This window comes from Schistocerca gregaria, chromosome 1 (genome assembly GCF_023897955.1).
Source record: "Schistocerca gregaria isolate iqSchGreg1 chromosome 1, iqSchGreg1.2, whole genome shotgun sequence".
NCBI lineage: Eukaryota > Metazoa > Arthropoda > Insecta > Orthoptera > Acrididae > Schistocerca > Schistocerca gregaria.
This window is the reverse complement of record NC_064920.1, coordinates 262,631,921-262,659,242: the sequence shown is the minus strand read 5'-3', so window position 1 is coordinate 262,659,242 and position 27,322 is coordinate 262,631,921. Positions and strand designations below refer to the sequence as shown.

Sequence of the window (27,322 nt, the reverse complement as noted above, 5' to 3'; positions counted from 1 at the left end):
TTTCTTACATATATTTATGTACATATCTTCCCTTTACATAACAATTCTCTGTCCTCTCTTGAACAATCTTTCGCATACTGTTTCTCTACTCTTTTCTTATTTTACTTTGTTATTAAGACATGAGTATTTACTTGTGGTTTTAGTCAGCTTTACTAATATTTAGAAACTGTGAGGACTCTTTCTTTTTTCTTCCCAATTGTAAACTTCAGATGTTTATGATACTTGAGTAAACTATTTTCTAGTCTTATCTTTAGTACTACCTTTTTCCTAGTACATACTATTTTCATTATTTGTAGCTTGGGGGAACTCTGGATGAAATGAAAGTGTTCTTTTGGCTCTCACTTAGTTCCATGAAACATAATAATGCTAGTCGTTCATAGAATTCACACTCCCCAGAATAATCTCTAAACAATTTGTGGCTTTTGTCACGATACTGTTCCCTTCTTCTAGGATCAGCACTTATTCCTTGCTTGTGGATTGACCTTATGAGAGCACTTCTTCTTTCTATTCTGGTAGGTAGGCCCCTTACAAAACATCTCTATTTTTTAGGCCACAGATTGTCCTATCTCGACGTAGGTATGCCTGCCCTTTATACTTAGTGAATGCTGGGTACATTCCCCTTATCCTTTCTGAGTAGGCCTTGCGGTTCATTACCCTAGTATATATTTCTATGTATACCATAATTAAGTATCTTCTGGTATAGATATAAATCTATTTTAAACTTTGCATTCATTTCTTAATATATCATTTACTCCATTGAGTCCTCCTCTACTTATCAACTTCTATATTTTCATTAGATGCTATGTCTACATATACTATTTATGTCCCACTATCCTTCAGTTCATCAGAGTACTTGTTATTCTGACGATTCTTAATGATCAACATGACTAATTCTACTCCTACTTTCGTTTTCCTTCTTTGCTGATACCTCTCTCGTATTTATCCATTCCTCATTAGAGATTTATAGTTGTTCGTTATGTATGTGCATCTCTTCTTATGTATATTTGATGTAGTACTGTCGTAGCTTCCTATATATGTGTGCATATTTCCATATGTACGCACATTTTCCCTACAACACCTGGTGGTTCTCTCATCGTGATTGGCTTCCTCTTCTGTGATTTAATTTTTGTGTAGAAGTGTATATTTGGGTATATGTGGATGTGTAGTCTGATTCTTCAGCCTTTTTCTCTAAAGATAAGATTTAGGTTTTTGTAACCACGAAAATAAGGAAAGTCTTCAGCGATGGAAGTTTGTGAATTTGGACAGGTCCTCAAATGAGAAGTAAGAAAGGAAAAAATAGATCTAGATGCTAGGATCAAAGAAGAGAAAGAAGATAGCCCCAAAGACAGAAAACCCTTCCCAACCCCCTTCCCTAGGATCACTACCCCTCAGGTACTTGAGTGAGACAACGGAGGAGGTTTGGTGTTAAATCGTCTCCTACAAAACGGACTTGTCTCACCTTTATCCTTTGAGGTCCCCAAAGGAAATCCTAGGAACCCTACAGAAACAGCAAATGATGAAACATCAGGCACACTTGTTTGTGAGGGTTGTTCGAAAGGTGTGATGTGTGTTTTGTGTTAATCATGATTTATCTGTTCTTGTCCCTGGGGGATATACAATTTTACACCCTTTACACTGTATTTCCCATCCAACCCCTCCCCCCCTCCCCCTTGTGTTAAATGCCGATCGAAATATTTCCTTATAGTACCCCCAGTATTAATATAATATTTTGGTCCCATAGATCTGATATTAACTTTTCTTCAGCACTGGCAGACCAGTACTTCTCTTTAAATTTCTTTTGAAAGTCTCCCCAAGATAAAAAATTCTCAATATTTACTGTTTCCCATTTTGAAGCTTTCCCTAGAAGGTATCCACAGCAAATTTGGTCTTCTTGGAATCTTCCCAATTTTCTGGCAAAGCTTGGTTAAATCTTTTTAAGAAATGGGTCGGATGTACATCTCCGTCCAGCTTAAATTTAGGGAATTGTCTAGATAACCCTGAATTAGCTCTCCATTGCAAATCAGTCACTGTTTCACTGGTTAACACAACCTTAGGTGAAGTTACCCTTTTTTCTACTTTGTCTTGGCTAAGCTTAATTTCTCTCCACAGGAAAAAGACAATGTATGGGATCCTCTAAATGAAGAAGATGTAGAAGAAGTAATAAAAACACTGAAGAACAAGAAAGCAGCAGGACCTGATAATATAAATAATGAACATATATAAGATGTGATAGTGGCTCTCCAATATGAATGGATCAAACTACTGAACAAATGCCTGGAACTTGGAAGAACTGCGACCCAATGGAGACACTCAATAATTAAAGTTCTCTACAAAGGTAGAGGAGAACCAAAGCACACAAACAAATACAGAGGCATAGCCCTAAAAGATACTCAGTTCAAGAAGTTTTCAAAGATAATTACACAAAAAACCAAAGCCTGTGTGGACAGTCACCTCTCAAAACCACAAATGGGCTTCAGATCTGGAAGATCAACATTTACGGCAGTCAGGCTTCTTCTAAACAACATCGACAAAGCACTACAAAAGAAACAAATGTTCTACACAGTGTTCATAGACTTTACCAAAGCCTTTGCTCACTGGAAAGAGATCTTATAGTCTGAAAACTAAAACACAATGGATGAAGATAGCGTATAGGCAAGTATAATCAAGTCAATCCTCGAATACAACTTCATCACAATATCAGACAACCTCTCTTTTGTCAACCTCATTTTGCAATCTAACGGAGTCTTACAGGGTGACCCAATGAGCCCTTTGTTGTACATTCTTGCCACTGAAGAAGTACTGCGAATTAGAGAAAACGAAGAAGATGTATACATGTATGCATACACAGACAACATAGCTGGAGGATCAACAGATATACAGAATCTGCAGAAAATCACTGGAGGAGGCGAAACATCCAAGAAATCAACATCAGAGGATAAAAAATAAAAATCTCATCAGACTTTAAATACCTAGGGGTGACATTGCAACCAACAGTCAAATGCTTCACAAAACATACAACAAAACATGCAGCCCAAGCAATAAGAGCAATACAGAACATCAAAAAACATCCGCCTACTCAGTCTAGAAATGGCCATGAAATTATTCAACACAAAAATCTTGCCAATTCTGGCGTACGGAGTGGAGGTTACATGAGACCACCTGACAGAAAAAAATCTAGAAACACTAGAAAAGGTAAAATCGACTTATCTAAAAAGAACACTAAGTCTCTCAAAGACAACAAGATCTAGAATAGTGTATCTGCTAGTGAGAGAGACATTTCTAATTGAAACATCAAACTTCAATATATGATGCCACACACCAAGGCTTCCAGGAATCAACTGAAGGTCATGGAGGATAAACAAGATAAGTATGGCAGGAGTTCTATGGCACCGAAGCAATGACAAACCGCTCATGGACAGCACCAAACTTCGAATTGTGACATGCCATAACAAGATTATCTATTCACGGCTTTCATCATCTAATTTGCAAAAACAAGAATTATCATGACCCAACCACAACATGTGAGTGTGAGCTGTGTAATGAAGCCTGTGAACGATATCACATAGAACAGTGTAGTAAAAGAGTGAAATCTATAAATGAATATGCAAAAATGTAAAATGTTAAGCTAAGTAACTGTATATGGCTATTTGGCTGCAATTTATTAAATAAATAAATAATTTCTCTCCACAGGTGTTTCATACCCTTCCTGGTATCATTAAGTTTGGAAGCGAAACGTTCCCAGATGTTATTCTCTCGGTAACCTTCTGATTTATAATTTCTCCAAATTGCTCCTCCAAGCTAATTACATTTATAATATCAGAGTTATATTAAAAACAAAGATTCCAAGACTTACCAAGCGGGAAAGCGCCGGCAGACAGGCACATGAACAAAACACACAAACACACACACAGAATTACGAGCTTTCGCAACTGGCAGTTGCTTCGTCAGGAAAGAGGGAAGGAGAGGGAAAAATGAAAGGATGTGGGTTTTAAGGGAGAGGGTAAGGAGTCATTCCAATCCCGGGAGCGGAAAGACTTCCCTTAGGGGAAAAAAAGGACAGGTGTACACTCGCGCACACACACACACACATATCCATGTCTGCTTGTGTCTGTGTATGTGCGGATGGATATGTGTGTGTGTGTGCGAGTGTACACCTGTCCTTTTTTTCCCCTAAGGGAAGTCTTTCCGCTCCCGGGATTGGAATGACTCCTTACCCTCTCCCTTAAAACCCACATCCTTTCATTTTTCCCTCTCCTTCCCTCTTTCCTGACGAAGCAACTGCCAGTTGCGAAAGCTCGTAATTCTGTGTGTGTGTTTGTGTGTTTTGTTCATGTGCCTGTCTGCCGGCGCTTTCCCGCTTGGTAAGTCTTGGAATCTTTGTTTTTAATATATTTTTCCCATGTGGAAGTTTCTTTCTGTTTTATTAATATCAGAGTTAGCTATTTTCTATTTGAAATTCCTCTCTACATTATCTACCCATGTTTTGACACCAGTAATTTGTGACTGAATATTTGGCATTAATTCATTATGCTTATCTACACTCTCTTTCAAAGTATTCATTCCCTGTCTTACATCATTATATTTAATATTGTGCACATTTTCAAAAGACCCTAACTATTCAGTAAGTTCTGATTCTACATTATTACATTTGTTCTCAATTTCAAGTTCCAATATTTTCAATAAATCTTGAAAAGTGTCATTCTATTTCTAACTAAGGTCAGAAAAACATATGATTTATATGACTTCATAGAATTTGTTAACTCGTTCTTTAAATCTACTTTTAAATTCTCTACTTTATTACTTATGACATTGAATTCAGTCTTCAAGGCACCCATGCCTTCACATGGATTACAAAATTCCTTGCTTTGAGAGTTGACTTTGGCATGTAACAAACCTAAATTTGTCATTTGAGTATTCAATTGCGAATTTAATGAGTTTAACTTAAAACTTTTAGCTTTGATTAAATTCATCAACTCAGCACTTCTTTGCTAATCTTCATGGACATAGCTGGGTCTTGAGTTTCCCCAACCTGTTGTATATTTTTCATACTTTTATATGCCTTAACTCTTGTAAGCATTTAAAACTAACTTCAGTTATGATAATTACACAATAACAGTTCACTCAACAGTATCTTGTATCACTTCATACTAAAGTAATCAGGTTTTGTTTCACGCTCACCCAGTGTAGAATTCTCGTTGCATAGGTGAGCGGATGTGGAGGCAGGTCAGTAACGGTGAACAGCAGCTGGTGCCAGAGGCGTCAGATGTATTTTGGTTTCCGTGTATGTGTCCCCGCAATGTATGTGCGAGCTGTATACTCCCCACACTGGCTCTTCTTAGCTGAAGCATTCTATGTGTAATTCTTCTTAAACAAATAAGTCAAAATCTTCTTTACTGTTTTTATTGTTGTGCATTTTTCGTTTCCTCAATGTTTGTCCATTTAAATTTTGCTCCACTGAATACTTGGACTTATTCCAATGTCTCGGAGCCATTCCCTTGTCTTATTATGTTTGGCTGCTATGGCAACATATAACAGCTTCTTTTGTCATTTTTTTACTTAAAATTTCTGTTTTCTTGATCCTTTCACACAGGTTGTCACATTCTAATGTTCTGATGACTTAAAGTGTGAGTGCGGATCTGTGTTATATTGGCTTATTCCCCCAAACCACCTTCCGCTTCTTTACGAGGCGACTTACTTGGAATTTGCAGCCACTCTTCTTTACTGAATAGCCGGCTGCTGGAAACCCTCTTGACTTCTTCTCCATCAAATAATGCTAAGTACAGGAATTTTTAGACTCTTTCTACTTATGAAATAAGTAGACATACAAACTTTACTTTTTCTCAACTAATGATGTATTTGACCTCCATACACAATAAAAATCTCACTTTCCACATGAATATGTAACTTCCTGCAAGTCTCTTATAGAGTTGGATGTTATAAGCAAATTGAATTACACTTAAAAGAAAGTTGGCTTGGACACCATGACCAAGACATGAATCATAAAATGAGCCTTGCCTCTAACAAGGTTGCATTAAGAGTACATTAGAGTACTTTTTCAACTGTTCTTGTTTTAATAACAATAGTCAGTGACACAATAAGCATAGAGCTGCATATAAACTCCGTGGTTCTTCCTTGAATTACACTTAAAAGAAAGTTGGCTTGGACACCATGACCAAGACATGAATCATAAAATGAGCCTTGCCTCTAACAAGGTTGCATTAAGAGTACATAAGAGTACTTTTTCAACTGTTCTTGTTTTAATAACAATAGTCAGTGACACAATAAGCATAGAGCTGCATATAAACTCCGTGGTTCTTCCTTGCACACTCACTAAAACATATATGGATTGCCCGACAGGTTCTTGTCGCCGGCGTCTGACTGCAGCGTCTACTTTCTTCCCATGACTGATTTTAAACCTGCACACACAAACATGTGACACGCAGTAGGTATGATTCTGCCATCCCACACTCATATTCATAATGTCGTGTGTTCGAGATGGTAGAAGGACGAGTGGTTCTAGAATTTACACAGAAATTCTCAAATCACAACACACTATACACTCAGGCATGCTGTATCGTGACATTTTCATGTGCAAATGGCCAACAACAAGAAGGCACATGTGCATGTGCATACCAATTCTGATGACGCCCAGCCAACCATGCAGTTTGAATGTGCTAATGCAAAAGTTCACTAGTTATGATGATTTTATTTCATTCAGTTCTATAATTGTCACCCTGTACATATAAAAAAAATTGCTCATCCCCCAGGAGAGATCACATTGTCACTGTGAAACACTGCCTCTAACCTTGATTATGGCCTCAATTGGACGAGGAAGAGAGAACACAGGTTTCTTCAGGTATGCCATATCCATGTGAATCCACTCATTGGTGATTGAGCCTGTAGGTCCGTCAAACTGCAGGGATGTTGACTGCTATGCTTCAGGTATCATTTCAAACAGTTCCAGATATTTTGTATGTGATTAAGATTGAGCATTTAGTGGGCCACACAGAGTGTGATAAGTGTACATGGGAATACATAACACCAGGAACACATGCATGCTGCCCTATTGGCACATCTGTCATTGTCTTTCGCGACACAAGTGTCTACAGCATGCTCATTATGAAGGTGTAGAAGAAAGGGCAATGCTTGGTGATGGAGAGTGTTTAAGTAAACATTCGGTTCACAATTCACTTCACATCTGTGAAGGCTCTCCTTCATGATTATATTTACAGAACACAATGAATGAACGTAAATGACAGGGCAGCTCGTCTGAATAGCCCATGTTCAATTTTCTTTTTATATCCTTATCAAACTGAGATTGTGTTTCACGTCTAATGATCATAATGCTGACAGAATGTTAAGCTCCAGCTTACCTTCCTGTTACACTGATGGAGGAGCCTATATTGCACAATCTTGTTGATAGCTGTGGAATATATGGTCACCACATCTCCCCTGGCCTAAAGTGTCTATAAAAATAATTAATTGGGTTCGCAAGTGCTCTCAATTGTCTCAATTACTCCAATAATCTGGAGGAACCATGGTACTAGCTACTTGGTCCTATGCTTATGAACACCATCTGTTTTCAAGACCAATATTTTGGAAATATAAGTAGTTGTTTTCTGTCAAAATGTGGGTAGCAAATTAGATATTCTCCAAGTGGCCATAGAAGAATAAGAAAACACATATAAAAGTTACAGAAATGTGCAGCCTTTCAAAGCCAGAGGTTCCTTTGTCTGGCAGAAGGGCAGTATGAAAAAGAAGAGGGATGAAGGTAAAAGACTGGTGATGTTTGAAAAATGAGAAAAGTTACAAAGAAGTCGCCCAGAACAACTGGCTCTGAAAGCTTGCACATTTTCATAAATTTTATATGTGTTTTCTCCTGGTGCTGCTTGGCGAGTAGATTTTTTATCGATCCAATTATATTACATTTTCAAAAACTGACTTAGATATTCCTGATTTTCACTGAATGTATGACTCGATTTTATCAGGTTGAACAAACACTGTATTCACATCAGTGTAAAAAAGAGCACACTACTTTATATAAAATTTTAATTCTTGTAATCACACCAGACACCATGACAGATCAATTGACAAAATTATGTATATGCGAGAGAAGGTCGCAAGGCACAGTATGAAATGTTACATTTGTTGACAACGTGGTTTTCTCTTGAACTGTGATTTAGACTTTGTTGTTACCTACTGCTAGTATTTGACTAGCACATGGCCTTGCCTGTCACCAAGTGTGGTTACTGTCTTCACTCCAACTGACAGCTGTGTTTACAATGAATGAACCGATGGCATACGGCTGCACCAACATCATGCTTCAAATTCAGGTGATTACCAGTTGAAGCTATAAACAGTGTTCTCCTGAACTAAATGAGTAAGTTATTCAGGCTTTCAAAATACTGTACTGGCCAAGAAGTATCCACCTCCAGAAGTCTTCATAGTATATTTCCAGAAGAACCAGGAACTATTATTTTCTATGATTTATTTGTAAATAATTTGTGCTTGGTAAAATTTTTGTTGTTGACAAAGGAGGATGCATAAAAATGAGAAAGGCTGTTTGGTTAAAAATCAGTGAACCAACTAACTAGAAATGAAAACCTATCTTCATAAATACCTTACAACTGTTAAATTCATCTGGGATGGCCAACTGGGGGTAGAAGCCACCACACAATATAATTTTGAGCATGGTGAGATCCTTGTAACTACAGGCTGTTGCACCAGATAAGAGTTCCTGTTGGAGAAAAAAAAAGAAGAAACTGGTAACTGTATATGTGTAAACACATTGTTGGACAAATCTAAATCGAAGCAAACTATATAAGCAGTTTATCACTCACAGTCGATACATCAAAAAGGAGGGAAAGCAAAGTAATGAGTGTGTTGTTTCAACATTTGATTTAATGTCTAATAGTTGTTTAGTGGGTGAAGTGGATATTTTTTTTTTAAAAAAAAAGAAGAAGAAGAAGAAGAAAACTGAAAGTACAATGTACAGTGTGCAGGAATAAGGATGAGAATTATCAGGATTTTTTAAATGATTTCTGTGGGCCTATGAAGAAAAGAAACAGAAATTTCTATAGATTCAACGAGAATATGTTACCATTTATGGACAGCTGGCTACATTGGAAATATAAACATATACTCTGATATGTCTCTAAATGCTGTGGCCACCCATTTCACACACTGTTGTGCCTACTGCATCGACATACTGCTTCACAAGCAACCCTCAAAGATTTTATTTCTTCTCCCTGGATTTTAATACCTACTCCAAATTTTTCTTTTGTTTCCTTTACTGCTTGCTCAATATACAGATTGAATAACCTCGGTAATAGGCAACAACCCTGTCTTACTCCCCTCCCAACCCCTGCTTCCCTTTCATAACCCTCTACTCTTACAACTGCTATCTGCTTTCTGTACAAATTGTAAATAGCCTTTCACTCCCTGTATTTTACGCCTGCCACCTTCAGAATTTGAAAGAGAGTATTCCAGTCAACATTGTCAAAAGCTTTCTCTAAGTCTACAAATGCTAGAAACGTAGGATTGCCTTTCCTTAATCTATTTTCTAAGATAAGTGGTAGGGTCAGTATTGTCTCACGTGTTCCAACATTTTTACGGAATCCAAACTGATCTTCCCCGAGGTCAACTTCTACCAGTTTTTCTATTCGTCTGTAAAGAATTCGCATTAGTATTTTGCAGCTGTGACTTATTAAACTGATAGTTCAGTAATATTCACATCTGTCAATACTTGCTTTCTTTGGGATTGGAATTATTATATTCTTCTTGAAGTCTGAGGGTATTTCGCCTGCCTCATACATCTTGCTCACCAGATGGTAGAGTTTTGTCAGGACTGGCTCTCCCAAGGCTGTCAGTAGTTCCAATGGAATGTTGCCTACTCCAGGGGCCTTGTTTCGACTCAGGTCTTTCAGTGCTCTGCCAAACTCTTCACGCAGTATCATATCTCCCATTTCATCTTCATCTACATCCTCTTCCATTTCCATAATATTGTCCTCAAGTACATTGCCCTTGTATAGACCCTCTATATACTCCTTCCACCTTTCTGCTTTCTCCTCTTTGCTTAGAACTGGGTTTTCCTTTGAGCTCTTGATATTCATACAGGTGGCTCTCTTTTCTCCAAAGGTCTCTCTAATTCTCCTTAGGCAGTATCTATCCTACCCCTAGTGAGATAAGCCTCTACATCCTTACATTTGTCCTCTAGCCATCCCTGCTTAGCCATTTTGCACTTCCTGTCGATCTCATTTTTGAGACGTTTGTATTCCTGCTTCATGTACTGCATTTTTGTATTTTCTCCTTTCATCAATTAAATTCAATATTTCTTCTGTTACCCAAGGATTTCTACTAGCCCTCATCTTTTTAGCTACTTGATCCTCTGCTGCCTTCACTACTTCATCCCTCAGAGCTACCCATTCGTCTTCTACTGTATTTCTTTCCCCAATTCCTGTCAATTGTTCCCTTATGCTGTCCCTGAAACTCTGTACAACCTCTGGTTTAGGCAGTTTATCCAGGTCCCATCGCCTTAAATTCCCACCTTTTTGCAATTATTCAGTTTTAATCTACAGTTCATAACCAATAGATTGTGGTCAGAGTCCACATCTGTCCCTGGAAATGTCCTACAATTTAAAACCTGGTTCCTAAATCTCTGTCTTACCATTATATAATCTATCTGATACCTTTTAGTATCACCAGGATTCTTCCATGTATACAAGCTTCTTTTATGATTCTTGAACCAAGTGTTAACTATGATTAAGTTATGTTCTGTGAAAAATTCTACCAGACGGCTTCCTCTTTCATTTCTTAGCCCCAATCCATATTCACCTACTATGTTTCCTTCTCTCCCTTTTCCTACTGTCGAATTCCAGGCACCTATCACTATTAAATTTTCATCTCCCCTCACTGCCTGAATAATTTCTTTTATCTCTTCATACATTTCTTCAATTTCTTCATCATCTGCAGAGCTAGTTGGCATTTTCGTCTCCCTTCACTACCTGAATAATTTCTTTTATCTCTTCATACATTTCTTCAATTTCTTCATCATCTGCAGAGCTAGTTGGCATATAAACTTGTACTACTGTAGTAGGCATGGGCTCCGTGTTTATCTTGGCCACTATAATACGTTCATTATGCTGTTTGTAGTAGCTTACCCGCACTTCTATTTTTTTATTCATTGTTAAACCTACTCCTGCATTACCCCTATTTGATTTTGTATTTATAACCCTGTATTCACCTGACCAGAAGTCTTGTTCCTCCTGCCACCGAACTTCACTAATTCCCACTATATCTAACTTTAACCTATCCATTTCCCTTTTTAAATTTTCTAACCTACCTGCCCGATTAAGGGATCTGACATTCCACTCTCCGATCCATAGAATGGCAGTTTTCTTTCTCCTGATAACGATGTCCTCTTGAGTAGTCCCCGCCCGGAGATCCAAATGGGGGACTATTTTACCTCCAGAATATTTTATCCAAGAGGATGCTATCATCATTGAAACATACAGTAAAGCTGCATGCCCTCGGGAAAAATTACGGCTGTAGTTTCCCCTTGCTTTCAGCCGTTCGCAGAACCACAACAGCAAGGCCATTTTGGTTAGTGTTACAAGGCCAGATCAGTCAATCATCCAGAGTGTTGTCCCTGCAACTACTGAAAAGGCTGCTGCCCCTCTTTAGGAACCACACGTTTGTCTGCCCTCTCAACAGATACCCCTCCGTTGTGGTTACACCTACGGTACGGCTATCTGTATCGTTGAGGCACGCAAGCCTCCCCACCAACGGCAAGGTCCATGGTTCATGGGGGGGAGGACTTGGTATAGTTGCTGAATTTCTTGGCATTGTAGAATTGTTTATTGTGATTGCTCCCCTTGAAGAGTCAGGTCTTTTCTATTATTGTTTGTTATTTTACATTTGTGTCGATCTGCAGTTGGAATCGAGACTGCTGCTCTTTTGGAGATTGTATTATTGCTTCATTTTGGTAAGTACAATAAATTGTTTTCAGACTTGTGTTTTCTGCATTTCTATTCTGCTAGTGCATGTACTTCGTTAAATAAAGTTTTTTATGGGCAAACAGCCTACTCAAATGTGAATGCAGAAAATGAGAAAAAATAATTTTAAAATCCAAACCAAAAGCTACTATTTCTTATCTTTTCTCTTGAAAGCCTTTAACTAAAATAAATTTTCTTGCCTTACATGACTTCAGGGCAAATATGAATACTACAGTAATTTTCCAATTAGAAAATCCTATGCCTATGTCTAGGATGTGGTAGTGAAGGATCTGCAAAGTGAGTACACAGGAGAGATATAATCTGTTCATTGGATTCAAACAATTTTCCAGCCAAAACTTACTTAGATGTGGGAATACGTGAAAGTCAGAGAGCACAAAATATGGTGAATCGGATAGATATTCCAAAGAATCATAGCCTACTTCAAATACCTTAGATTTTACCACTGACAAAGCACCTTTAAGAGTAGATGAAATATTTTTTCTGTCTTACAATTCACAACTCTTTTACGACGAACAATCCATGCCTCTTTTATGATGAGTTTTCACCCAGCCAACACTCACGGTTTATAAAGTATTCATCTGGAATTGATTCTCCTTGACAAAGCTATTACTAACAAGGACAAGTAGACAAAACTGACTTCCTCTCTTTTGGTGCAGGGCCATCAGTTATTTTAATGCTGTGGCAGAATAAGACTTTCATATTAGTATCCACTTCACTGTGGTGTACATTACTACAATCTGTAAATGTCTGTAAAACTTTAATACATAAAATAAGGGAAAGGCAGCTACTTACCTATAGACGTTGGTGTTGCCAAATGGAAACAATCAACAGAAACAGTTAACACCAACTTTTGAACCCTTGCTGTTTTGATAGTAAGAGTGCACACATTCACACACACAACCACACAGACACCCAAACAGATGTTCGCAGTTACACTGACAGTTGCTCCACAGCATTAGTTTCGTAATCTCTGGATAATGGCCAGTGATCTTCACAACAGAATACAGTGCATTCTCAGTGTACCATAGAGCACTGACATGAGTGGAGTCAAAACAACATTAAATAAATGTGTTTTCTGGGACAGTGGGCTGTGAATTTGGGACATAAACTTAAAATTTATATTGCAGTAGAATTGAAAACCATTAGAGATTACATACAGTATTTGTTTGTCATTTCCATAAGATGAAAACTAAAGCAAAAATTGTTTCCGAAGAGAGTGAAACAGTTGTGGACATGGTAATTAAAGTTGGATTAAGCAATGAATCTGTAATTCAACATGTTCCAGCATAATGTCAAGCGCCAGCATGCCAGGTGGGAATGGTAGAGCAGAGAGAGCTGTGAAGAAAATGTCAGTCAATAGTAAGTTGACTGACCCCTCTCTAGGACGACAACGAGGCAGCAGTGGCCTCTAGGTAAAGAGGACATAAGCGCTGCGCCGCCTGGCCGTCGCCCAGTTGAAGACTAGCCATTCTACAAACTCTACAGCAGCGACTTAGGAACTGTATAATTTCACTTGTATTAGGCAATCTCTATGCTGATGAGATTTCTTATTTTGTCTGCCACCTATTGCTTGTGACACATCACTGTAAATTCTCTAAGTTAAGTATTGTCACTTATCTTACTGTATTAAAAATTTATTAATGTGATTTTCTTGAATTGTTATCTAGTGATCCGAGAATGCAGGTTTCCTAGGCATACCATATTCGATGATTAGGCAGAACAAAACACAACATAACACGATGTTTTGGAAACTTAAAAGAGCTGGGAAATCCTATAATGAATTTGACAGTAGAGGTTTCTACTCTGCTGCATAAGCAGCACCCCACAGCAAGTAAGAGGACACTTTATTTCATATTTTGAGAGAAATAAATAAAAAAAAGTCTACTCTAGACTCCATCGTATAATCTGTTCAAGTTCTGAAAACTGATCATCCAGAAGATGAAAAGGAACATGGAAAAGTAGATGCAATTGAGAAATCCACTTTTGAGAGTAATCAGAAATTTGAACAAAGTTATCAGGAATTGCAAAAGATGATTATGAGTATGATAACAGAATTAATTAACTTTCATGACATGAACAGTGTTTTCTAAAGCAGTGATTAAATAATAATAATAATAACAATGATATGGTGTATTTGAATAAAGAGGCTAAACCAGAGGCATTTCACAACTGCCACAAACAGTAAGAAAACACAGTTACATACAATTATGAAAGTACCATGCACCCAATTACAGATTTGTGTGTGTGTGTGTGTGTGTGTAGACATTTGGGTGTGAGTGCGTGTCCCCCCCCACACACATGCAACTCACACACAAATGACCACAATCAAATATGCATAAAACTTTTCTTCTACTATGTATTACAAATCTGTAAATTGATAGCTAAGCATAAGAACATCTTTTATTTTTTAATATTTTTGAGAAACAAAAAGTATCTAATTAAGATAGCACTGCTGTTCAGAAATATAGAAAATTATGTATCAATGGGTACTCTGTTGAGGCCACACTGCGACAAGCATTGCATGATGTGCATAAAGTGACGCAACCATGTGGTAGGGGTGAGGAGGGAGCTGGGGCAGGGATGGCGAGGGATAACAGGGTAGGGTGCGGAATGATAAAGTACTGCTTGTGGAAGCATACAGGGATGAAGTGGAGAGCGGATAGGGAAGCTAGGTGCACACACTAGGTTAGACGGAGGCTGAGGGATATCCCATCAAAGGCAAGGCTACCTGTGAAACCAGTCGTGGTATCTACAAGTGAAAATGCAACTACTGTGTTTCATTCTACATGGGATGACAACCAACAAGCTGTCTGTCCACATGAATGGCCACCCACAAATAGTGGCCAAGAAACAGCTGGACCACCACATCACTGAGCAAGCCACCCAAGACAACGTTCTTCATTTCAAGAAAGTGCTTCACAGTCTGTGCTATCTGGATCCTTCCCACCACCACCTTTTCTGAATTGTGTAGTTGGGAACTCTCTCTCCAATATATTGTATGTTCCCGAAGCCTCTTGAGCTGAACCTTCCTTAGTCTTTGTCCTTAACCTCTAGCCCATTTCATGATCCCATTCCAGCACCACAGTTCTCTGTTCCACCAATGCACCCACAGTGTTTTTACCTCTTTCCCTTTCCACTAACCCTCCCCCACCCTCTGTCCAACCTCCCTACTCCACCTAGCTGCCCTAACCTTTCTCCACCTCGTACCTGTATGCTCCCACAAGCAGCATTTCACTGTCCCCCACCCCTACCCTGCGATCCTTCCCCTCCCTGCCCCAGCCCCCTCCTTACTCTGACTGCTGGGTTGCATCTCCCATCAAGCACTGCTGCCCGCACTGTGGCCTCAGCAGCCAGAGATTACGGTCATCTGTGTATGAGTTGCGTCTATGTGTGTGTGTTTGTTTGTGTTCTATCAACAAAGGCCTTGTTGGCCGAAACCTCATTTTCTGACAGTCTTTTTGTTGTGCCTATCTGCAACTCAGCAGCTCCACTATACGATGAATAGCATTAAAAAGAAAGATAGATAATCGAAACGAAAAAAGATAGAAAAATGTACTGCAAAGGGGATGATGGCAACAGATCACTAAAAAAAAAAAAAGCACAGAAAAAGAAGTGTTTTTGAGAAGAAGAGTCATGGTTGATGCATAACGATGAAATGAAGTTGAATAACACAAAGGGAGAAACAGGAAACCAAGAGTTGAAAGCAAGAATTACCGAAGACAAAACTACGGGGATTGTGAGGTTCCAGTTAGTGATCTGAAGTCAGTTTTGAATTTTGACATCTGCTAGCAAGAAAAGGAACCATTTCAAATTACTTGGGTAACAAGCCTAATGCTTAGATTCTTGTTGTTAAGTTGCAGGAAGTAGTTAGCAATAGATTACAGGACACTGTAAGTATAAAGTGACATTATGTCACTGCTTTTTGTTACTGAGAGCCTTTATAGTTACATCATGATCTGAATGTTGACTGGAACTTCTTGCTGTATTGACATACACCTCTAGGGCCAAAGATAGATCTAACTTTTCTTTGTTGAGGAAGAGGAGTGATTGTAGTTGGTTGGCAGACAGGAGAAAATGGGAAATATAACAAAGAGATGTGAAGAATTACAATGAAATAATGAACCATTTAGTTACCTGTAGCCTTGAGCTGTCATTGCTCAACCTAAAATCAATATCCCTTATGTCAACATCATCTTCCTTCACATCTTCTTCATTTCCCAGCCTCCACACATCAAGTTTTAATTTGCGGGGTTTGTGAATGCTTTTCTCTTTGTAGTTACGTTGCATCTCTTTCAGCAAGCGACGCTCTCCATGATGTAAACTGCGTTCTGCACTGCTCAATGATGGCATGTCAGCTTCTTGAAGAAGGCCACATTCCTGTGTACACAATCAAATATGCATAAAACTTTTCTTCTACTATGTATTACAAATCTGTAAATTGATAGCTAAGCATAAGAACATCTTTTATTTTTTAATATTTTTGAGAAACAAAAAGTATCTAATTAAGATAGCGCTGCTGTTCAGAAATATAGAAAATTATGTATCAATGGGTACTCTGTTGAACTGTGGCATAGGCATCTGCTTCAGCTTTCCACTCTTTCATATTTATATATTTATTTTTCCTTTCTGTCTCTCTTTACTTTGCAATTTTGATCCTCTTCTTTTTCTTACATTGGCTTCTTCTTCTATATTATTTGTTGCTTATTTTTGTGGCTGTTCATCTTTATTTCTGCTATTTTACTGGTTTCTATCTTCCCTACTCTTATCTCTGACTTGTTGATTACTTTTTTTTATTCTGAACCTCTGAACATCACAGATTTTCAGATCTTGTCAGTTGCTAACAGTCATGAAGTGAATGTGTATTGCAAGCAAGACAGTACTTTTTCATAATTTTCAATGCCACACGGCAAATAATACTGCAGGTGTCTACAATGAACACTCTCAGTACATTATGTTGTTCATGTGGTGAATTTTGATAAACATAATTTTTATCAGTTAAACACCCTAGTTAAGAGGGAGACTTTGAATTTATAGGAATCACTTATGCAACATGTCTCCAAATGAAAGAAAGTAAGTTTATTGAAATGATTTAACCCTGCTGTTCTGTTAACTTCTACTTTACAAATGTACTGTTTAGGTCAATATGACCCAACACAATAAAATGCTGTAAAAAACTTCTACTCACATGTATTTTTTGGACAGTTGCAAGCCACTGACTCTATTTTTAGATTACAGTACGTTGTTAGTGATCATAGTGATATAATAATAATAATAATAATAATAATAATAATAATAATAATAATAATAGTACACAGAACTTCACAAAAGAAAATTTATTATTTTAATGTTCATGCAGAGTATATTAGGAACAACAGACACTTCCACCAAAAATGTCATTCTCAACAACCATCTGTCCGTCTGCCCATATCACTTTATTTCCTTCTTGCTCGCTGAAGTTTGGTCACAAGCAGAAAACGTGTTTTGCATACATGTTTATTACACTTTCCACACAACATGTTTTTTAATTGTTATTGCTTGAAGGACAGAACTTATAGTGTGCATGTTTAGTAGAGTTTCTTGTTGTTACTGATTGGCCACACCTGCCACTCCTTCAGGGACTTGGATGCTCCTGCCCATTCTCAAAGGAAGATCTGTTCTTGGAAAATGCTTTCTTGATGCAGTGTGCTCTGCAACAAGTGACTTACCAAGTTCCTCCAAAAATATGCTCCTTCTAGTCAATTTTCTTGCATTCCAGTTAGGGTCAATCAATGTCCACAAGGCATAGGCATTTTAAGCAGAAACGTTAAGAGTATTGTAGAAAACTATCATGGGCCATCTACTGTTTTTTGTTTGTTGGCGGTATATGTACCAGTTAGCTGATCGAGTGTGTCTAAAGCCCCTTTGGTTGAATTATAAAATAAAACAGTGAACCATGGACCTTGCCATTGGTGGGGAGGCTTGTGTGCCTAAGCAATACAGATAGCCGTACGGTAGGTGCAACCACAATGGAGGGATATCTGTTGAGAGGCCAGACAAACATGTGGTTCCTGAAGAGGGGCAGCAGCACTTTCAGTAGTTGCAGGGGCAACAGTCTGGATGGTTGACTGATCTAGCCTTGTAACACTAACCAAAATGGCCTTGCTGTGCTGGTACTGCAAACGGCTGAAAGCTAGGGGAAACTATAGCAGTAATTTTTCCCAGGGGCATGCAGCTTTATTGTATGGTTAAATGATGATGTCATCCTCTTGGATAAAATATTCCCGAGGTAAAATAGTCCCCCATTTGGATCTCCAGGCGGGGACTACTCAGGAGGATGTCGTTATCAGGAGAAAGAAAGCTGGCATTCTACGGATCGGAGCATGGAATGTCAGATCCCTTAATCGGGCAGGTAGGTTAGAAAATTTAAAAATGGAAATGGATAGGTTAAAGTTAGATATAGTGGGAATTAGTGAAGTTCGGTGGCAGGAGGAACAAGACTTCTGATCAGGTGAATATAGGGTTATAAATACAAAATCAAATAAGGGTAATGCAGGAGTAGGTTTAATAATGAATAAAAAAAAATAGGAGTGCGGGTAAGCTACTACAAACAGCATAGTGAACGCATTATTGTGGCCAAGGTAGACATGGAGCCCACACCCACCACCGTAGTACAAGTTTATATCCCAACTAACTCCACAGATGACGAAGAGATTGATGAAATGTATGATGAGATAAAATAAATTATTCAGATAGTGAAGGAATATGAAAATTTAATAGTCATGGGTGACTGGAATTTGATAGAAGGAAAAGGAAGAGAAGGAAACGTAGTAGGTGAATATGGAATGGGGGTGAGGAATGAAAGAGGAAGCTGCCTGGTAGAATTTTGCACAGAGCATAACTTAATCATAGCAAACACTTGGTTCAATAATCATGAAAGAAGGTTGTATACATGGAAGAGGCCTGGAGACACTGGAAGGTTTCAGATAGAATATATAATGGTAAGACTGGGATTTAGGAATCATGTTTTAAACTGTAAGACATTTCCAGGGGAAATGTGGACTATGACCACAATCTATTGCTTATGAACTGTAGATTAAAACTGAAGAAACTGCAAAAAGGTGGGAATTTAAAGAGATGGGACCTGGATAAACTGACAGAACCAGGGGTTGTACAGAGTTTCAGGGAGGGCATTAGGAAATGATTTACAAGAATGGGGGAAAGAAATACAGCAGATGAAAAATGGTTAGCTTTGAGAGATGAAATAGTGAAGGCAGCAGAGGATCAAGTAGGTAAAAAGACAAGGGCTAGTAGAAATCCTTGAAGTTAATTGATGAAAGGAGAAAATACAAAAATGCAGCACATGAAGGAGGCAAAAAGGAATACAAACGACTCAAAAATGAGATCGACAGGAAGTGCAAAATGGCTAAGCAGGGATGGCTAGAGGACAAATGTAAGGATTTAGAGGCATATATCACTAGGGCTAAGATAGATACTGCCTACAGGAAAATTAAAGAGACCCTTGGAGAAAAGAGAACCACTTGTATGAATGTCAAGAGCTCAGATGGAAAGCCAGTTCTAAGAAAAGAAGGGAAAGCAGAAAAATGGAAAGAGCATATAGAGTGTCTATATGAGGGCAATGTACTTGAAGACTATATTTTGGAAATGGAAGAGCATGAAAATGAAGATGAAATACAATACTGCGTGAAAATTTTGACAGAGCACTGAAAGTTCTAAGTCGAAACAAGGCCCCGGGAGTAGACAACATTCCATTAGAACTACTGATACCCGTGGGAGAGCCAGCCCTGGCAAAACTCTACCATCTGGTGAGCAAGATGTATGAGACAGGCGAAATACCCTCAGACTTCAAGAAGAATATAATAATTCCAATTCCAAAGAAAGCAGGTGTTGACAGATGTGAAAATTACCGAACTATCAGTTTAATAAGTCATGGCTGCAAAATACTAAGAAGAATTCTTTACAGACGAATGGAAAATCTGGTAGAAGCCGACCTCGGGGAAGATCAGGTTGGATTCCATAGAAATATTGGAACATATGAGGCAATACTGACCCTAAAACTTATCTTAGAAGATAGATTAAGGAAAGGCAATCCTACGTTTCTAGCATTTGTAGACTTAGAGATAGCTTTTGACAATGTTGACTGGAATACTCTCTTTCAAATTCTGAAGGTGGCAGGGGTGAAATACAGGGAGTGAAAGGCTATTTACAATTTGTACAGAAAGCAGATGGCAGTTATAAGAGTTGAGGGGTATGAAAGGGAAGCAGTGGTTGGGAAGGGAGTGAGACAGGCTTGTAGCCTATACCTGATGTTATTCAATCTGTATATTGAGCAAGCAGTAAAGGAAACAAAAGAAAAATTCAGAGTAGGAATTAAAATCCATGGAGAAGAAATAAAAACTTTGAGGTTCGCCGATGACATTGTAATTCTGTCAGAGACAGCAAAGGACCTGGAAGAGCACTTGAACGGAACGGACAGTGTATTGAAAGGTGGATATAAGATGCATGATGCTGAGGGAATTAGATTAGGAAATGAGACACTTAAAGCAGTAAATGAGTTTTGCTATTTGGGGAGCCAAATAACTGATGATGGTCAAAGTAGAGAGGATATAAAATGTATACTGGCAATGGCAAGGAAAGCGTTTCTAAAGAAGAGAAATTTGTTAACATTGAGTATAAATTTAAGTGTCAGGAATTTGTTTCTGGAAGAATTTGCATGGAAGTGAAACATGGACAATAAATAGTTTAGACAAAAAGAGAATAGAAGATTTCAAAATATGGTGCTACAGGAGAATGCTGAAGATTAGATGGGTAGACCACATAACTAATGAGGAGATATTGAATAGAATTGGGGAGAAGAGAAATTTGTGCCACACCTTGACTAGAGGAAGGGATCAGTTGGTAGGACATGTCCTGATGCATCAAGGGACCACAAATTTAGTATTGGAGGGCAGTGTGGAGGGCAAAAATCATAAGAGAGAGACTAAGAGATGAATATATTAAGCAGATTCAGAAGGATGTCATTTGCAGTAGGTGCTGGGATATGAAGCAGCTTGCACAGGATAGAGTAGCATGGAGAGCTGCATCAAACCAGTCTCTGGACTGAAGACCACAACAAGAACATTGAAAGCACTGACAAATCCAGGATATAATGGCACCAGTGCCATCAGATCAAATAGAGTTGATAACACTTCACTGCCTGGTGTCTGGTCCCAACCAACGAATTACTTTGGTGAGATACAATAATCAACAAAGGGACATGTGGAAACACTGAGTACAGCCAAAAGACAGGGCAGACAGCTAAAGAGAAAAATCTTTTTAAAGGGGATTGTTTTTCCACATACCTACTAATGCTGTTACAGAAGCGGAAGCAATGATACTCCTAGGTAGCACATCCTTACTGGCTTGCCGGCAGGCTTTAGCAGAATAAAATAGTTCTTGTGGACTAAATACACGATCTGCAGTTAAAAACCATAGCCTACTTCAACTAAGGTTCAATATCTTTCAAAGTCCGATATGGAAAGATCTTTTAGGAAAAATATATCACCAACCTGCCCAAAAAGGGAAGTAAAGGCTGTCAGATTCAGTGAGTAGCCAACTAGAAGACAGCAATGAACTGGAGTGTTTGCAATCACTCGGATGCACACTAACATACAATAAGAAGATTCAACATAAGCAAATGACCTACGCAACAACACACGTCAGAAACTCACTGCTTAACACTGGAAAAGTCAAGAACTCCACAGATGATCCAGCAATGAAAAATTTTAATTGTCGAGCTTTGAGAAATAAGAAACATGACAGAAGACCTGTTCGAATCATAAGGATAAAGAATTTACAATGGGATGCCACAGCAGAGGGTCATGAAGCAATGTTCTCAATTTGCAACAGGATATATAGTAAATATAAAAATAATAAATACAATGATTGATTTTCAAGCAATAATGCCAAAAATTGGAACTCTTAACTATTAAAACAATGTATAACACTTACACAATAATAAGTGCTCACACTCCTACAAACAAAAAAACAAAAACAAAAACAAAAAATCTAGCAAAATCAAAGGTTGAGGTAGCTGAATTTTGGTCTTGAACAAATTGTAAGGCTACAATGGCCGGTAGGGAAAAGAAAGAAAATATAAAAATATAACTGGGAAATGCAGTCAGTAACTTTACAAACAAGAATGAGCAAAGACTTGTAGAACTTGGCAGAGAATGCAATGTTATATCTAGATCAAGATATTTCAAGAGGAAACCAAATAACCTTAAAACGTGGAAACATCTGTACTGGAGAAATGGAGAATGGCAGCTATCCTTACAGACAAAAATTTTTGTAAGGAAATTTACAACATTAAAGTATTGAGAGTGGCAGACACAGGCTAAGACCACTACACAATTAAAATTAAACTCCACTACACTCCATAAAGAAAAAAAAAAAAAATGGAAAATCCAATAAAACACACAGGAGCTATGATCATCAGCTAATTAAGAATGACAAAAAACAACAAATTAATCAATGACCTAGAGGAAATGGTGCAAAGTCTCAAAAAACAAGCTGAGAATATATCTTCCTCAAATCCACGAAGAAAACACTTCATGGACACCAGAATGAGGTAAATTCTATGAAGAAAGACACCAAGCACAGTTAAAGTTTCAAACACACAAAACAGAAGAAAATGCCACCAACCTCAGAAATGAAAGCAACTAATTTATGCAAAACACTAAAGGAAATCGAGAGAAGGTTTCATAATGACATAATTAGCTCTGTACAACATTAACAATATTATGAAAAGGAAAGGTTCTGCTCACCACATTGTGGAGATGCTGTGACTCAGCTCACAGCATCTCCACTATATGATATAGAAGGTAATTACCACAAAACCTATCCCAGGAACTACTAGAAAATGTTTGGGAAACAATTACAACCAAATGAATCCCCTGTGCTAATACTGAAAGATGGAAATAGAAGAATGGCACACAGTAATGAAGAAAATGCTGAAATCATGGCAAAAGCATTCAATAAACTTCTGAACGGAGAAGAATGAAAAAGTCTGACAAATCAATGTACATACCTCAATAAAAATTAAACACAACAAATTAGACCCTCTAATTTGCAAATAGAAAAAGCACTGAAAAGATGAAAAATATAAAGTATATTGAGATAATAAGCTTTGTTGAAATGGGGAGATATTCCAGTGACACAGTCAAGACCTCCTTACACATGTCTCCAACAAAAATTTGGATAACTGAACAATTCCCTGAACACGGGACCATGGCAATCATTCACCAATAAGACTGCACACACAAGATTTTATCTAAGATCATAAGTGGAAGAATCAATTGGAATAAGGAGTTAGGGGAATACCAGGCAGATTTCAGATGATGGAGAAGTTGTGCAGAGAAGATCATTAGTTTAAAATTATGGCATACTACAGGAAATGCAACAACCATCTGTCAGTAACACTTGTAGACTTTAAGAAGGCATGTGGTTGTCTCTGTAGATCTTCTTAAATATTCTAAGGAATCTAAGACTTCAGCAAAGACAAAGTAAACCAACATAATTTACTCCGACTGCACCAAATCAAAAGTCCAGTTTAGAGGACAAATTTCTGAACCAGTCCTCATAGAAACACAGCTAAGAAATGGTGGCTAACTATTGCCTTTACTATTCAACTGTGCTCTGGAATATAAACGAGAGGATGGTACAGGGATAAACCAAAGAACATAAGAATTGGAAGAGTGGAAAATGATATGTTTGAACTGCTTGGGATGTATGATGATCGGGCTCTCCGAGTCAACAATGTTCACAAAACCCACAACAATTTAAATCGATATAAGAAATAGCACAGAAAATTGGTCTCAGAATATAGTTTAAAAAACAAAGATTATGTTAACTGATCCATCGCTTGCAAACAAAATTACAATAGAAGAACTGGAAATCGAAATTGTTCATAAATATAAATATTTATGTCATACCATAAAGGAAATAGGAAAGTGACAAGGCAAAAAAGAATAAATAATCTGAACAAAGTAAATTACATAACCAGAAACATATACAACAAAAAAAGCCTATCAACAACTGCAAAATTAAAACATTATAACAGCACAGCCAGAGATAACATATGCAGCTGAAAATGTCTTCAAAACATCCAATACAGCAGAAACTGATGGAAAGAATAATACTTAGGACATGTATAAACAAACAATATCAAGCAAATGGACATTGTGGAATAGCTTCAAATGAAACAGTATACAACAAAATAGAGCCAGTAATGAGCACGATGAGCAAGAGATGGAGGTAATTCTTTAGATAGTTGATGAGAACAACAAAAAATGGAATTAGTAAGAGAATAATATTAAAAAATGTGGAATAGTAGGCACAACATTAAATAGATTACAGAAATTAAAAAAAAAACTATAAGAGAACTCCAAGTTACATTGCATAGCCTAAAAGATAAACTGACTAAACCAAACTACTGCAAGACACACAAACCAGACTACAAGCAAATACCAATGAAATGACTACAGGAAGGGTGATCTCAAATGAGGAAAGAAAAATAATTTCTGAAAGAATGAAGAAATAATGAACAGACAGAGGAGGAGAACACCGTTTATACAATTATAAATTATACTAATCATTTTTATAACCACTGTATTACTGAACTGTATCACTGAATTATTATTGAACTGAATTGTATAGCTAAATAATAACAGATCCTTGTACAAACATTTGGATATTGAATTATTTTACTGTAGTCTAAGAGAATTATAGTAGAATGTTCTCACCTGAAGCAGCTCTTTAAACTGCCTGCGCAACTTTATCATTTCATAAAAGCGCTGCTCTTCCAATCCTCTACGACGACACCAAGTGCGAGAATTGCTCCCTCTCTCTGCTTTTACCTCCAGCCATCCACGTAATGCATTCAGCAATGTCACAGGGTCTCCATGATCTGACTCCAGTTCTTTTCGCGATGTCTGAAAAAGATTTGATACGAATTAAATAGTTATGTACATCTTAATTTTAATGATACTGTAAAAATACTAGCAATACAAAAGAAAATTAAATGACAATTACTGTTAATGTTAGCTATTCCAGGATTTCTTTTATCTGAATACTTAGAAATGTTGTCATATATTTGGCACAGATGGAACTCTCACACAACATGAGAATGAAAATTAAATAAGAATTTAGTGAAAGCAACATATGAACTAATTAAAGATATCAAGAGTGCATCATGTGATCAAATAGTAGATGACGAGAATAAAACCCATTGGAGTAATTGGTCACTAAGGACCCATGGTCTTGGGACAGCGTTTTGATTCATAATCAAAATGTCTTTGGTCCCGGATTCGAATCCTGCCGCTGCTTAAATTTTCATTAATAATCAGCATTGGCGGCTGACCTGATATAGCACACCTCTCCCTCATGTGGAGAGGGTGTGCCCATGTGATAGAGCAGATGCCAGCAGCCTGGTTAGAGCCACATCCATTGATTGCGTAGTGGCAGCAGCTAGTGCCAATGGCAGGAGATGGGATGATGTGCCTGTCGGGCACTGGATTGTAGGGCTGGAACGCACTGAGATGTCCCACGACAGCACTGCAGAGGAGGTGCCATCGCCATCTCTGTGTCACCATCAGCAGGAAGGTCCCAGTGTATATGAGATCAGGCTGTATCCATCAGCAATGGTGGCTGAGGCAATGATGGTGAGAGAACTGTTAGAGGCAGCCTGACCCGAACAGCAACCTGTGGTAATGGAGCCAAGGCCGGAGACAAATTGGCACCTGGTGCCAGGAAGCTGGAACCCCAGGACTCTACACAGAGGAGGCAGCCAATGGGACAGGGGCACCTTCACAGCATGCAACAATGGACTTGAAATGGAGGTCAATGGAGGGCTGTGGCAATGGGAGCATCACCTGCAAACTGGTAGCTTCTGATGGCGAGCAGGAGTGCAACTGATGAAAGCAACGCATAAGCAGCCCTTTGGCCATATGGACTTCACTGTTTCCCTGGTGGCAGATAACAGTGGCTGGCATGTATTTGGGCTGGTGACCAAAGTCTTGTGCACATACTGGCGATCCTGATATTGAGTGGCCGGACGAACCCGACAATGGCAGGGGTGGAACAGGTGGCATAATGTGGAGCAGCATGCATGACTGCCGGCCACAAAGCAACTCAGCTGGGCTCTGCTCTCCCATAGGAATGATGCAATAGGTGCTCATACAATGGAAAGAGGATACTCTGGCAAATAATTCACAACAAAGTTTTTTGTTTGGGACTTGAATGTACGCATCAGTTGTTTCGCCTCAGCATTTGACTGAGAGTGAAATGGCAGAACCATAACATGATGAATGCTGTGTTGGTAGCAAAACAATTGGAAGATGCGAGGAAAAAACTGGGGCCTATTATCAGTAACTAAGGTACAAGGAAAACCCTCAACAGAAGAAACCCTCAAAAGTGTATGAACTGTTACCTCAGCTGAAGCTGACATACACCGGAGGATGTAAGGAAACCTGGAAAATGAATCCACAGCCAAGAGCCCATAGGAATTTAAGAAGAGACCCACAAAGTCTACATGAGTGTTTTCCCATGGTTGGCGGGGAGCAGGCCAAAATACATGTCACCTAGCTAACTGTTTAGTTTGTGAAACTACCCAATGGTCCTGGTGGAGAAGTAGTAGAACCTCATGTGATAATATGGTAGGAATGACTACTCTGGGAGAGAGGTCCGCACGGATAACAGCAAAACACCATTGAAAACAAAGAGGTGACACCATAAGGAAAAATTGTTGCGCAGAGAGTCCGAAGCATGATGTGACAGTTTATCAGGCCAGCCATGTTCAAAAACTGAACCACCTGGCAGATAACTGTGTTAGTGGACACGGCAGTTGCCAAGCAAGAGCTCCTAACTGAGAAACCCTCAATTGCGGACTGCATTTCAATATAAAGATGGGACCAAAGCAATTCTTCGAGATGAAAGGTGGGATCAGGATCCACAGGAAGGTAGGGGAAGACATCAGCATTGGTATGTTGAAAATGGATTTTATAATTGTAGTACAACAAGAATAGCACCTATTATTGTATGTCTTAGTTGATCCATTAGGGATCATGGGATGACGGCTGGCATGAACTTCTTGATGCAATAATTTACCAACAGCCATATGTATTGTAGAAATTTATTTTATTTTATGAACTTCTATGTGCTACCTGTTTCGGCATTACATTGATGCCATCTTCAGGCCCCACTCGTCATAGCCGTAAAATCGCTATACACGGAAGGAGCCACATAACTGTATCCGTGAATCAAATCATCCTGCA

The 27,322-nt window shown here is 38.4% G+C and overlaps 1 protein-coding gene across 4 annotated transcripts in view; it reads right to left on the bottom strand.

Annotated features, from left to right (window-relative positions):
• Positions 1-27,322, bottom strand: part of LOC126339866 (probable ATP-dependent RNA helicase DHX34) — a 179,130-nt gene that overhangs the window by 47,638 nt on the left and 104,170 nt on the right. For 3 of the 4 annotated variants that reach the window (XM_050001668.1, XM_050001670.1, XM_050001671.1), the window contains 3 exons: positions 24,794-24,982; positions 16,149-16,391; positions 8,621-8,737 (listed from right to left, as the gene is read on the bottom strand). In XM_050001668.1, the coding sequence (XP_049857625.1) occupies positions 8,621-8,737; positions 16,149-16,391; positions 24,794-24,982 (549 nt within the window). The remainder of the gene's footprint in view (positions 1-8,620; positions 8,738-16,148; positions 16,392-24,793; positions 24,983-27,322) is intronic. The other variant, XM_050001669.1, reaches the window with a different exon arrangement.